The 12,230-nt window shown below is 43.0% G+C and overlaps 1 protein-coding gene across 7 annotated transcripts in view; it reads left to right on the top strand.

Annotated features, from left to right (window-relative positions):
* Positions 1-12,230, top strand: part of ptprk (protein tyrosine phosphatase receptor type K) — a 126,703-nt gene that overhangs the window by 49,723 nt on the left and 64,750 nt on the right. For all 7 annotated transcript variants that reach the window (XM_080790763.1, XM_080790760.1, XM_080790758.1 and 4 more), the window contains exons 3-4: positions 6,400-6,560; positions 8,835-8,945. In XM_080790763.1, the coding sequence (XP_080646889.1) occupies positions 6,400-6,560; positions 8,835-8,945 (272 nt within the window). The remainder of the gene's footprint in view (positions 1-6,399; positions 6,561-8,834; positions 8,946-12,230) is intronic.

Here is a 12,230-nt window from a genome sequence, read left to right as displayed (position 1 = left end):
TGCTTTCTGATGAGCTTAGTCTGTATTGGAGTGTGTGTGTGTGTGTGTGTGTGTGTGTGTGTAGGCTTTGCCCAAGGGCACAGGGGCAGGATCTGGCATTTAGGGCTATTAATGCCGGTAGAGCAAAGGCAGTATAGGGCCAGTGGAGTTTTGATAGGCGTCGGTGGCGTAAACATCAGATGTGTCTGGCATTTACCAGAGCAGCAGATGCCAGGGCCACGGACAAGGTATTTAGAGGACTTGGTGTCTAGGGGGGGTTAAATGCCTTGCCCGGGGGGAGACTAGGCTGCCTGCTTTGTGTTAATAATGTCATCACAGCATGGGGGGGGGGAGTCCAGAGGGTTGTGGGATGGATGCTTGGAGGTATTCAGTGCCCTGCCCCTCAGGGGCAGGCGTGGAGAGGTGGGATGGTGTGAGAGAGGGAGGCTTCTAAACCACATATCTACTGCTGTCTACTGGACTGTGTGATTGCGCCTATCGGTCAACTAAAGTTCGGCTTGTTTTAAAACATACCGTGAATTCCTCAGTGTTGACCATTACAGGGTCATTTGAGTACATTTTTACACTCTCAGAGCTTAATGAACACATTAGCCCTGGCTTAATATAGCAAAACAGCCCATCTACAATCTCACAATATGTTTTGATGTGATATGTCATGAGGTTGTAAATCAATTATTATTATTAAAACATGTATTTATTTTATATTATGTATTATTATTATTATTATTATTATTATTATATGGGGGCCCACCTTTGGAGGAACAGTGGGTTTTTCTGCACAGTGTGAAAGGACTATTTGGGACGTTGTGGGTTACACTTAGAGGTGACGTACATGGCAAATTGTGGCCAACAATTATTTATACAATTATGTGTTTGTACCTCACCGCCCACGCTGTTGTCCCGGCTGCCAGTCCTCCTCCTCCATCTCGCCTGCAGGCGGTTTCAAGAGTGCAGGTCTGGGCTGGCAGTGTTTGTGAAGGAAGATAAGAGTCTCTCCAAACTAATCTCTCATGGGGGTTGGTGTTGGCACTACCCGCTATGCCAGGGGGCTGGATGTTACTTTGGCGGGACGACTCGCTGAGGCTCAGCGGTCTGTAGCAAAATAGAGTGCTACAGCGATGACGTCTTTTTTGTAGGCCAAGCCGGAACCATGGGTTCCCACTGCAGATTTAACTCAGGAATTATCTCATCGCATAAAGTAAGAAAATAATCTCTGTAGCAAACAGATGATATTGACATGTTTTGCCCAACAAAATAATCTCCACAAATCCACAAATCAACACTCTATGATGATTGAAAAATAAACGATCCGGGCACTCAAGGTAACATGGAGGCTGCCAACATGTTTTGATCTCGAGAAATGAATATAGACAGACAGACAAACTCATTAAATAGTACTACAACATGTATATATATATATATATATATATATATTTTGCGGCTTCCGCCTTTATCTTATATTTTTTATAGAGGGACAGACAGTAGGCTGACAGGAAATGGGAAGAGAGATTGTGGAGTGACATGCAGTGAAGGCCGTCGGGATCGGTAGTCGAACCCGCGGAACACTGCCAGACTGGATGACCGCTGAGCCACAGCCCAGGCCCCCAGTTATATCTTTACTTAGAAAAGTGGTAACATTTTGGGCCGCAGCCCTTCCTCAGACCTTCACATCAAAATGACTTGAGAAATCAGTACATATTATAGTGTGACCTACGTCACCTACCACACCTGTGGCCCATCAACCATCAGTCCCCAATCATTGTCACCGGTCAGGTGACATTGACAATAGTGATTAGTACAAGTCTCAGTGTAAATCCATTGCATTAAATACAGATTACAATTAATACACAATATATTCATATTTATCCCACACCTTTACAGACATTGTAAATGTACACAAAAATAACTCAGGCTGACAAAGCCATCATACTGCGACCTAAGAGACACCTCTTGTCTACTCTAAATGTAAAAAAGACAGGGAAAAAAATACCTTATGATCAATTAAAAAGTAAAACAGAAGAGTTTACTATTATTATGGATAACAACCAGGATCGAGGAGAAGATAATGTTTATAAATATGACCGTGGCGTAGATACCCATTGAGTTGATACCATGTGCATCTATAGACACATAAAACAACAACAAAAAGTAGATAATCAGAGGTACATACCCTACCCACAGGAGGCCATTTATAAAAAGGTCTGAACATTTTCTTTTAAAGAAAAAATATAAAAACGGCAGTGTTAATGTGGCTAATGTCAGTGCTGGATATAGTGGACCAGACATCTTACTTTATGTTTTTTGAATTTCTTTTTAAATAGATGAGGTGTTTGTTCTGTGACATATCTGGGTCTCAGGGCTGATATGGAAGCTGTTTCAGCAACATATCCTACTCTTAATGTTAACATACTGTAACACAGATTGCTTGAGTCACGTCAGCATGGGTAACACGGGGACGAGACTGCTAATATTTACGTAACTAATCACTCTAATGATGCGTCATTACTGTGAGAGGGTTATCTAATAGTCCAATAAACAGGCTGCACACTTAAAATCATGGATTCACAAGATCTGGCATTTATTGATTGCCCATATTTATCCCAAATTGAATGGTCATGTGATATGCATATGAACAGCAAAGACATATATGAAAGCAAATACGACCTGTTACATCACAAATCAGATTCGATCATATCAGTCCGTGGATCTGGGCGCCCCTCGAAGCGCAGGCCAGAGGTTGGTCTGTCCTGGAGAACTCTGACGTGTCTCTACTTTTCCAGACACTAAATGGGAATCTTTCTGTCACTCTGTGACCTTGCTTGAGCACAGCTCGGGTGCACACTCTTAAAGTAATGGTAACTGCTTAAAGGGTCTACTTTCCCCCATCACTAATTAGCGGTAACATTTTGCACCAGGCAGCGTTAAGTTTTCTATAAATGTCGTATTGTAAGTTGTGACATATCTGGGTCCCTAGACTGATTGGAGTATTTTTAGCCAGCGTACAACATCTTGGCAGCCATCTTAAGGACGTTTCTCATGTCAGACATCTTATGTCTGTGCCAAAAGAAAAGCTCCATTGAACCATCATGTATTAATTTAGTATTTTTAGTACCGAACATAGTAGTGTATTATAGGAGCCTGAGGAAAGGAGATTTCATCAAAGAAGAAGAGGTTATTATTGGTGAAATAACTGATGTGCAATTGTGCATCGTCTCAAAGAGTCGTCTCTGATTTGGAAGCACAAAACATTTTTTTGTAAAGCACTAAAGAGACATTAGCACAGTTTTAGAAAATATAATTTAGAGAGAGAGAGAGAGAGAGAGAGAGAGAGAGAGAGCTCCTCTAGACTGGTTCCAGCTTGGTTCCAGTCCACTTTGGAACTGGTCCATTTGAGAATCTGTGATAAACACGCTCCTATTCAGAAGTAGAACCAGGATGTGGGATTAATCCTATATGCTGCCATTGGCTGAGAGAGAGAGAGAGAGAGAGAGAGAGTTAGAGACAGAGAGACACAGCAATAAAGAGGCCAATCCAATAAGTGGGTTACACTATTTGGTTTTGAAAAGTGTGCGTGTGTGCATGCACGCGTGCTTGTGCATGCACACGCATGCGTTTGTGTGAGCGCGCACACGCTACATGTTCCAATTGAAGCCTGCTGTGCTAGTGTTCCATTCTGCTGAGAACGGGGTTTTTCACAGTGGATTAACGGAACAATGCATGATAACTCACCATTGTCTTACGAGCCATTGTATAGTCCCCTATCATATCCCCAATGCCATTATAATATGCAAATAGAATTAACCCACAGAACAAGACAAGGGAACGCTGTATGGGCGACTTTTACTCTCACCAGACATCCAATTAAATTAAAACAAACGCTTACTAGGCGGGATGGCAAAAATGACCACCACAACAGCTCGGTTTGCTGATGGGAGGTGTGTGTGTGTGGTGTGTGTGTGTGTGTGTGTGTGTGTGCTTGTGCGTGTGACTGCCATCAGGGGCTGTGCCACTCAGCACCGTCCCAGATTCTAATATACGGAGGTATTCCCAATAGAGTATATCCTGCTGAGATAATTAAATAACTAATAGAATTAACCAGCAGTATGTACAGTATGAGAACATGTACTACACCACACACACACACACACACACACACACACACACACACACACACACTCTCTCTCTCTCTCTCTCACTCTCTGCGGGTGGAAGAGAAGAAATACTTTGAGTAGAGAAAATCATTTGATAGGGTAGAAGGAAGAAGAGATGAGTGCTTTCGGAGGATTTGAGGTGAAGAAACAACGTGAAAGATTTTGGCGATCTCTCCTCTCCTCTGCTAGTGGTCTGTGCTAGAGGTTTCTGGAGTAGTGATTAAGGACAGAAGAAGAGAATATCGGATTTCATCCCTTTTCATTTCACAAACATCTGTTGGAGATCTGAGCTGATTACCAAAACATCTGGACGGACTGAAGGACTGTCCTGTCATCGGTGGTTTGGCTACCTCCCCTCCTCTCCCCAGATGCTCTCGGTCTCCCCAGAGGCAGGGTTGGAGCTGACATCCTGTCGGATGTCACCCCGTGAGAGATGACGCTGGCTCCACTCAGTTGCCAATGTGAACTCAATCTACGTTGTTGGCCTTTTCAAACATTCATCCGTGCTGGTTGAACGTCATTGATGGTACAGCATCGATGGCATGAATGGAACATTTCCAATACAATATCCCAGCCTTTAGATGAGTGGGTTTTTCGTTATGCTTGTGTGGTGTTCTTGACTGGGCATCATTTATGGTTATAGAATCCAAAGGGAAGCACACACATCTCTAAAAAAAAAGCATTTGGTTTATGTGGAGATATAATTTTCTCGCAGGAAATGTCATGATTTTAGCCTCATTGCCAGCCCCCGTTCCCCTTTTTATATTATATTATATTGGCAGATACATAGTAAATCTGTTCATATCTATTAATTTCCTACCCAATTATTATAGGTGCAGAGACATAAAACTCCATAATCAGTTGGCTTCCAATTTGCCATTACTGAGGAGACATTGGGGGCTGACATCAGCTAGTCTTAAGACAGGAGCCCCCAGCCCCCCCACCTCCATGCCGTCCTGCTGCGGCCTTTCTCCAGAGGCAGGTGTGCCCCCCCCCCCTTATTTACTGAGGAAATCTTTTGCTGAGCAAGCTTGTTTTTTTTTCTTCCCCCCAAGTAACCACACAGTTCCTCATGTTCACACACCTGGGATCTACGCCGTGTAACCACTGTCAGACTTGATCTGAACCACACCACCGGGCCTTTCAGAGCTGTGTTGATCCCTCGTAGTGGGCCAGGATTCTTAAACAAACATTGATTGAGGATGACACTATTTAGCAAAATTATGAAATGTCTGTAAGGTAACAAAAATATATTTCATCACCTTCATTAAACCACTTTCTCCAGGGCTCTAAGTATGCTGGTTCTTCTCTTCTCTTCTCTTCTCTTCTCTTCTCTTCTCTTCTCTTCTCTTCTCTTCTCTTCTCTTCTCTTCTCTTCTCTTCTCTTCTCTACTCTTCTCCTGTAACAGTCTCCCAATCATGGAAAACAAAGGAAAAACATGAAGATTGGTGTGTGTGTACGTGGAAGACTAAGCACAAAAGAATGAAGGGGGGAGGGGTTACAGGGAGGAAAACCACTGATAGAGTGATGAAGTGAAACACGGCTCAGCATTTTTTCACCGTGACGAGAAACGCACTGCTTGGAACAGACGATGTCAGAGAGAGGACAAACCCAGGGAGGAACCTAAGAAAAGAGAGAAGAGATGGGGGGGCAGAGGGGTTAGGTTGGACAGGCTCCATTATCAGATGGCGTACAGATGGCGTTCTCTTCTCAAACTGACCAGCAGCAACCAGGAAGTCAAAGCTGTGACTCCCCACAACAGGCAGAATGGAAAGTGCATTATTGTGGCCCGGGTCCCTGAGGATATTGCAAGTGATGATATGACATTTATATTCTGCCTCAAAATACATGAAAACCTGCGGACCTGATAGAGTTTCCGTTGCTCCAGACTGTATGACGGAAGCGTTTGAAAATTGCGAGAGGCAACAGTCTGGCCATGCAAGACTATTCATACATAAGGACGCAGGTTCAATCCCGCCAGTGTATCCACGTGTCTGTATTTGGCATAAGATGGATTGAACCCTCATCCACTTAATGCATTCCAAGTCTTTCTAGTTAAGTGCATTTGCTAACTACTTAACCACTTAGACTCTCTATACTGTAAAATGGACTTGCATTGCACCATACATTTCCATCTACACCAAATCTCTTCGCGGAAAATAACCTATCCACAACCATCCCCCCCAGGGGTTCAAGTGTATAAATGTCTTGTATAATCTGTTATTCATTCTGTCTTTCTAACTGCAGGTTCCTATATGTATGTGGACGTGTCCCAGTATGATGTTGGGGAGAAGGCCAGGTTTCAGCTGCCTGTCATGAAGGAGAATGACACGCACTGCATCGACTTCAACTACCTCCTCACCAGCCCTGATGGATCCAGTCCTGGAACGCTCAATGTTCTAGTCAAGGTACTGTATGAAGAACCTTTACTGCCAGTCAGAGATGTCATTTAACACTTTGACGGCGGCTAATTGTTTAATCCAGGGTTCCACCATGCGTAATACGCTAAACCCGCTATTTGTTTAATGCGTTTAATTCGCCGTTTTAAAATAATTAAAAATAAATAGCTAATTTGTCCCGGACCTGGTGACGAGGCTGTCGCGTTATGATGATGAAACGGGAAATCAAGTCTTCCTCTGGGCTGCTAGGGCTTCTGGGAAATTGAGCCCAATCCATGTGAACGGGCCGTTTGTTTAGACTACAACATGCTGTGCAGGGTGGTTTGGTTTCACATTGTCATGGCTGCTGGTTCTTCTGATCATAACAAGCCATCGGATTTTCATGGTTGAAAGCTGCAAATACTTTTGCGTATGCTCTAAAGATAATAAAACAATCTCGGCAGCGTAGAATATTGGATTAAATAGCTGGGAACGCGGGTTATACAGTAATACTGTTAAAAGGAAAATAGAAAAGATAAAAGAAAAAAAGAAAAAAGAAATTGTGCCAAATATGCCCAGTTAAAAAGAATAATGATCTACATGCTTGCAACGCATGGTGGCGCATTGTGAGATCTGCTTGTATAGATCCTGTTTGAGTAAAGAAACGAAAATGTTTGGAAAATCTTACATGCCCAAAATAGCTGAGGTAGAGATGTTCTCCGATCTACGTTCCATCTATGTTCTTCGCTGCATAACCCGCTATACACACCTTTTATTCCATTGTCTTTCCCTGTGTGCTAAACCCGCTATTTGTTTTATGTTTAACTCGCCTTTTTTGATGACTTTCATGAAAATCCTGCTCCGGCTGTAAAACTCCCTCCAATGCAAAGTGAACGAGGGGGTATAGACAAAGTGAACGAGGGGGTATAGACAAAGTGAACGAGGGGGTATAGACAAAGTGAACGAGGGGGTATAGACAAAGTGAACGAGGGGGTATAGACAAAGTGAACGAGGGGGTATAGACAAAGTGAACGAGGGGGTATAGACAAAGTGAACGAGGGGGTATAGACAAAGTGAACGAGGGGGTATAGACAAAGTGAACGAGGGGGTATAGACAAAGTGAACGAGGGGGTATAGACAAAGTGAACGAGGGGGTATAGACAAAGTGAACGAGGGGGTATAGACAATCTCTCTGTTTGTGAGTCGCATCTTGGAAATGGCTTATGTGTCGGCTCAATAACAAACGATCGGACTATTTTCAGCCGGATAATCATGATACGGAGCTAGAATTACGACGCATTGACTCTTCAAAGGTAACATCGGCAGCAACCGTAACTTCTTATAATGTTAATTACAGCAATAAAGGTGTTTTAATCTAATCAAATTCTAATCAAATTCTAATCAAATTTTAATCTAATTCTAATCTAATCTAATTCAAATGTATATAGCACTGAAGTGGTTACTGCATGTTTTGTAATAATAATAAAAATCTACAAAGTAACTACCGGTAGTAACTAAAGTTTTCAAATAGATGTAGTCGAGTAAAAGTATAAAGTACAATATTTGCCTGTGCGATGTAGTGGAGTAGAAGTACTGGAAATTCGAAATACTCAAGTAAAGTACAAATGACTCAAAATTGTACTTTAGTACATCACTTAAGTAAATGTACTTAGTTACTTTCCACCACTGCTAAATTGTGAAGACATAACAAAACAACTGAAAACTGTTCATCAATAAAACAGAATATGACACATTACAGTAAATTATTCTGGTGTGAGTCCCGCTGCGGCACATTGTGAGCTTGTAGATCGTCTGTTTTTGGTGCGTGACACAAGCACACAGCTAAGTCAGGCTTTGGTGTTTTACAGCTCCAGCACAGCTGTATGTGAGTGTCGTTGTCATTGGGAGGATCTTGATGTAAGCTTGGACGTCTTGCAGAGCGTTCACTCACATCAGATAACACACAAGCTCGCCGTGTTTGATGATGACGACACCATGATCAAACGCTGTGGCTGTTTACTTTCACGCGCTGATCTGCTTTTCATCTGCAAACCAGCGCTGATTTTTCTCCCTCTGCCCTGTTTTCCCTGCACGATTTTGCGTGTTTTTGGAAACACATTGAATGCGTCTGTCACTTCCACTTTCACAGCGTTCCTGGTTCACTTTTTCCCCCGTATAAGGGAACACAGGCGTTTTCGAGTGCATGTGGAAAATGCAACAGACCAGATGTTCTTTGGCACGCAGTGATATTTAGTGTGTGGTGAGTGTGACTGCATAATCATTGCCTTATTGTCTCCTCTCTAGGTAAACAAGGGGCCCTTGGCTAATCCTATATGGAACGTCAGCTCCTACACTGGCAAAGACTGGCTCCGTGCTGAACTCGCCGTCTCTACATTCTGGCCTAATGAGTACCAGGTAACACTTGTCACTCAGATAATAATAATATTAATAGGTTGAGTAAGATATATTTTTGTGTGGCTAGATTAAGTTATTACAAAGCTTTTGCGTGCGTGCGTGCGTAACGGTTAGTTTGTGCTATGTTCCAATTAAAATGTTCCCCATACAAGACTTTGACATCATGGTTCTGGTTCCTGTTATGCTCATTGATGTTGTGTGATGTCATACATTGTTCTCCCCATTTTCGTTCTTCCAGCGACATCCTCCAAAAATGAAACGAAAATTGCTTTCAGTCGTAAAACATCAACGTGTTGAGTCCAACATTCATCCTCCCCTCCTGTCTAGCCTGTCTTTGTCAAACCCAAATGAGCTGGAATTCTTCACACTCTGTTGCTAAAGCAAATGTTGACAAGCAACTTTAGGAGAATGAAGGGTAACGGTATTGCAACATAATTAGGCAATAACTCAGTCCCGGGCAATCAAATAAGGCAGCTGCATCAGTCTAGGTCTTTGACTAACAGTTTCAGCATGTGTAAGCCAGGGGCCATGTACACATTATATGGCACGCACAGGGGAAGGAAGGGTTATAAAGTTACAATAATTAGTAAAATTCAAGAAAATTATCTGTCAATATTTCATAGTAGGCCTAAGTACAAGGAGGAATGAAGTATAGCTCTGAGCAAAAACTCCTCTCCGTCTCCCTCTCTTTCTCTCACACGTGCGCGCGTTGTCGTTCATCTGTTGGAGTGTCACTGCAGGGATCACAGTCAGTCATCTGGTCTTTCTAGTTTTGACAGTACACTGCTCATTAACATGATGTGTGTGTGTGTGTGTGTGTGTGTGTGTGTGTGTGTGTGTGTGTGTGTGTGTGTGTGTGTGTGTGTGTGTGTGTGTGTGTGTGTGTGAACCGTGCGGGAGGGGTTGTCTGTGTTGACAGATGTGTGCGTTGTCGTGGGTGAGGTTCTCAGCTGAATGTAGTGGCACATTCTCTCGCTCACTCTTACAGTACACGCACATACGCACGCACGCACACATACACACACACAGCCCAGAGATGTATATTTAGCACAGTGAAGAAGACTGAAAGCATCCTTTAAGCTCAATGCCCCTTGGGGGACCAAGGGGGAGATCTAGACAGAATTAAACTCGTGTGTCAACACGTTTTTAATTGGATATAATCGTCCTGATTGGCCGGAGCTCCTGTTAGTGTCTCAAGCTGCAGGGACAGGTTATTTAGATATGAAGTAATGAAGCTATAATTTCATGTTCTGACGTGTTTTTAATGTTGGCACTTCAGGTGGCGTTGTGATGAGATGAGACCGTGTACACATGGGTACACTACAAACGGAAACAATATTATTGCTCTCGGGGAGAAACCGCTTACATCCATTTTTTTACTTTTAATCTTATTTCGCTTTTTTCATCGTACAAGAATGTCATAATCTATGATAAGATAAATCCTATCTTGTTGTACAATAGTGACACGCAAAAACACAGTAAAAAAGCTCAACGCTTGCTGATGGGACATATCATATCAGCTTATAGATCTGCTGTTTTTGGTATATTTGAAAATGTGCAAAAATCTTTTATTTTAACGCATTATTTTCTCTAAATATTAACTTTTTGAATCAATTCCATCAATCAGTTAGATCAACCGATGCACCCATACTGCTACTGCCACCATCAGGGGAAAAACTCTGGTAAAAGTGACACTCTTTCCTTTGACTATAAACTTGTCAAGGTCCTTTATGTGTTGGGTAAGTGCCTTGACCTCCGCCTGACCGCAGCCCAGTGAATCACTCATTTTCAATCTCAATACCTATTTGGTTGCTGCTCATTAATGTCACCATGGGCTCAATTTATCAGCTCATGGTCTGTTGGTCTGTTTGGCCTCTTTTCTTAATTTATTTTTTACATCTCATCGGTGTTCAGTATTATCCAGATCACTCCCACCAAGGACCAAAACGCAGTTAACGCACAGTAACAACTGGACTGCATCCATCCTTCAACCTCGACAGTGCACTCAAAAACATTTGACTGCAGAGCCATGGAACCACTGAATGCAGTGGTCTACTATGGAAGCACACAGTTGGTGTTGGCGGGTGGGAAGGGTGGCTTTCTTGGTTAAAATGCGTGTCAATAATCTGATGGCACTCATTTCTAATTCTTTGTTCAGTAACAGGGATTCTGAACAAAGACAGAATTCAGGGGGACAGAATTCAGAATTGGAATTGAGAGCCCCGAACTGAGCTCATGCCTCCTTCAATGCATGAGGAATGAGCAGGCCGCTGCTTCTCACCTGACAGGGGGGAGTTCCCTTTCCCCTCCATCAGGCACCCCAGCTGACCGGGCGGAGGAATATAGAGACCAGGATTACTGCATGTTTTTTGTGAGGGTACCTATAGGGACACGGGGGAACATGGAAACTCCACACAGAAAGGCCCTTTCGCCAACCCCACCTAGGGTATGGGCGCTGATGATGCGGAGGAGAAGAACACGCCCCAGTCGAACCTGGGACCTTCTAGCTGTGAGGCGAAAGTGCTATTACAGGGCGGGAGAAACGGGGAGACTCCTGTTACTGAACAAATAATTTGAGAATATAGTACCATAACCTTTTAAACAAAAAATCTGAGATGTCCCGATACTGTATCGGTATCGGAAAAGTATCAGATCAGCCCTTATTTGATCATAATTATTGGGTCATATCGGTATTTGCAAATATGCCATCTAACCACCGATCCGACACGGGTAAGGGGTTGACACTATGGCAGGTAAATTAAATGTTGGGGCATGTGGAGTTTGCTTTCGAGTTGCCCAAACTGCAAGTACACATTTGAGGAGTCTGCTATAAACACAACGCGAGATATATAGCTATAAACACTATTCCCGGTCGGTGGACTGGATCATTTTAAATATTATTCTCTGGTATCGGTATTCGCTATCTGTATCGGCTAACACAGAAATTGTGGTATCAGGATCGGATTGGAAAATCGGGACATCCCTACTAAAAATAAAAATAAACAAAAACATATCACTATCCTACCTTTTAATGTGGTCCTCCTGGTGAAACCCCTCCCCGTCAGGTGATAAGAAGTGGCTGGTGATGCTCCATGTGCACCAGAAGAAACACATGGTCGTCTACACAGCCACCACAGGACAACAGTGGGGGGTTGACAGCAGGTTGACAGGGACCACGGTACACATGGGGGGAATTGGCAATGACTGAACTGGGTAGGAAAACAACAAACAGCTGTTCAAAAACAAAAATAAATTCAAGTAGACACGAACATAAGGCATTCATGA

The sequence above is a fragment of the Protomyctophum bolini genome (genome assembly GCF_963924005.1).
Source record: "Protomyctophum bolini genome assembly, chromosome: 19".
NCBI classification, from domain to species: Eukaryota; Metazoa; Chordata; class Actinopteri; order Myctophiformes; family Myctophidae; genus Protomyctophum; species Protomyctophum bolini.
Note: the sequence above shows the minus strand (reverse complement) of the source record. Positions and strands in the feature narration are given on the sequence as shown.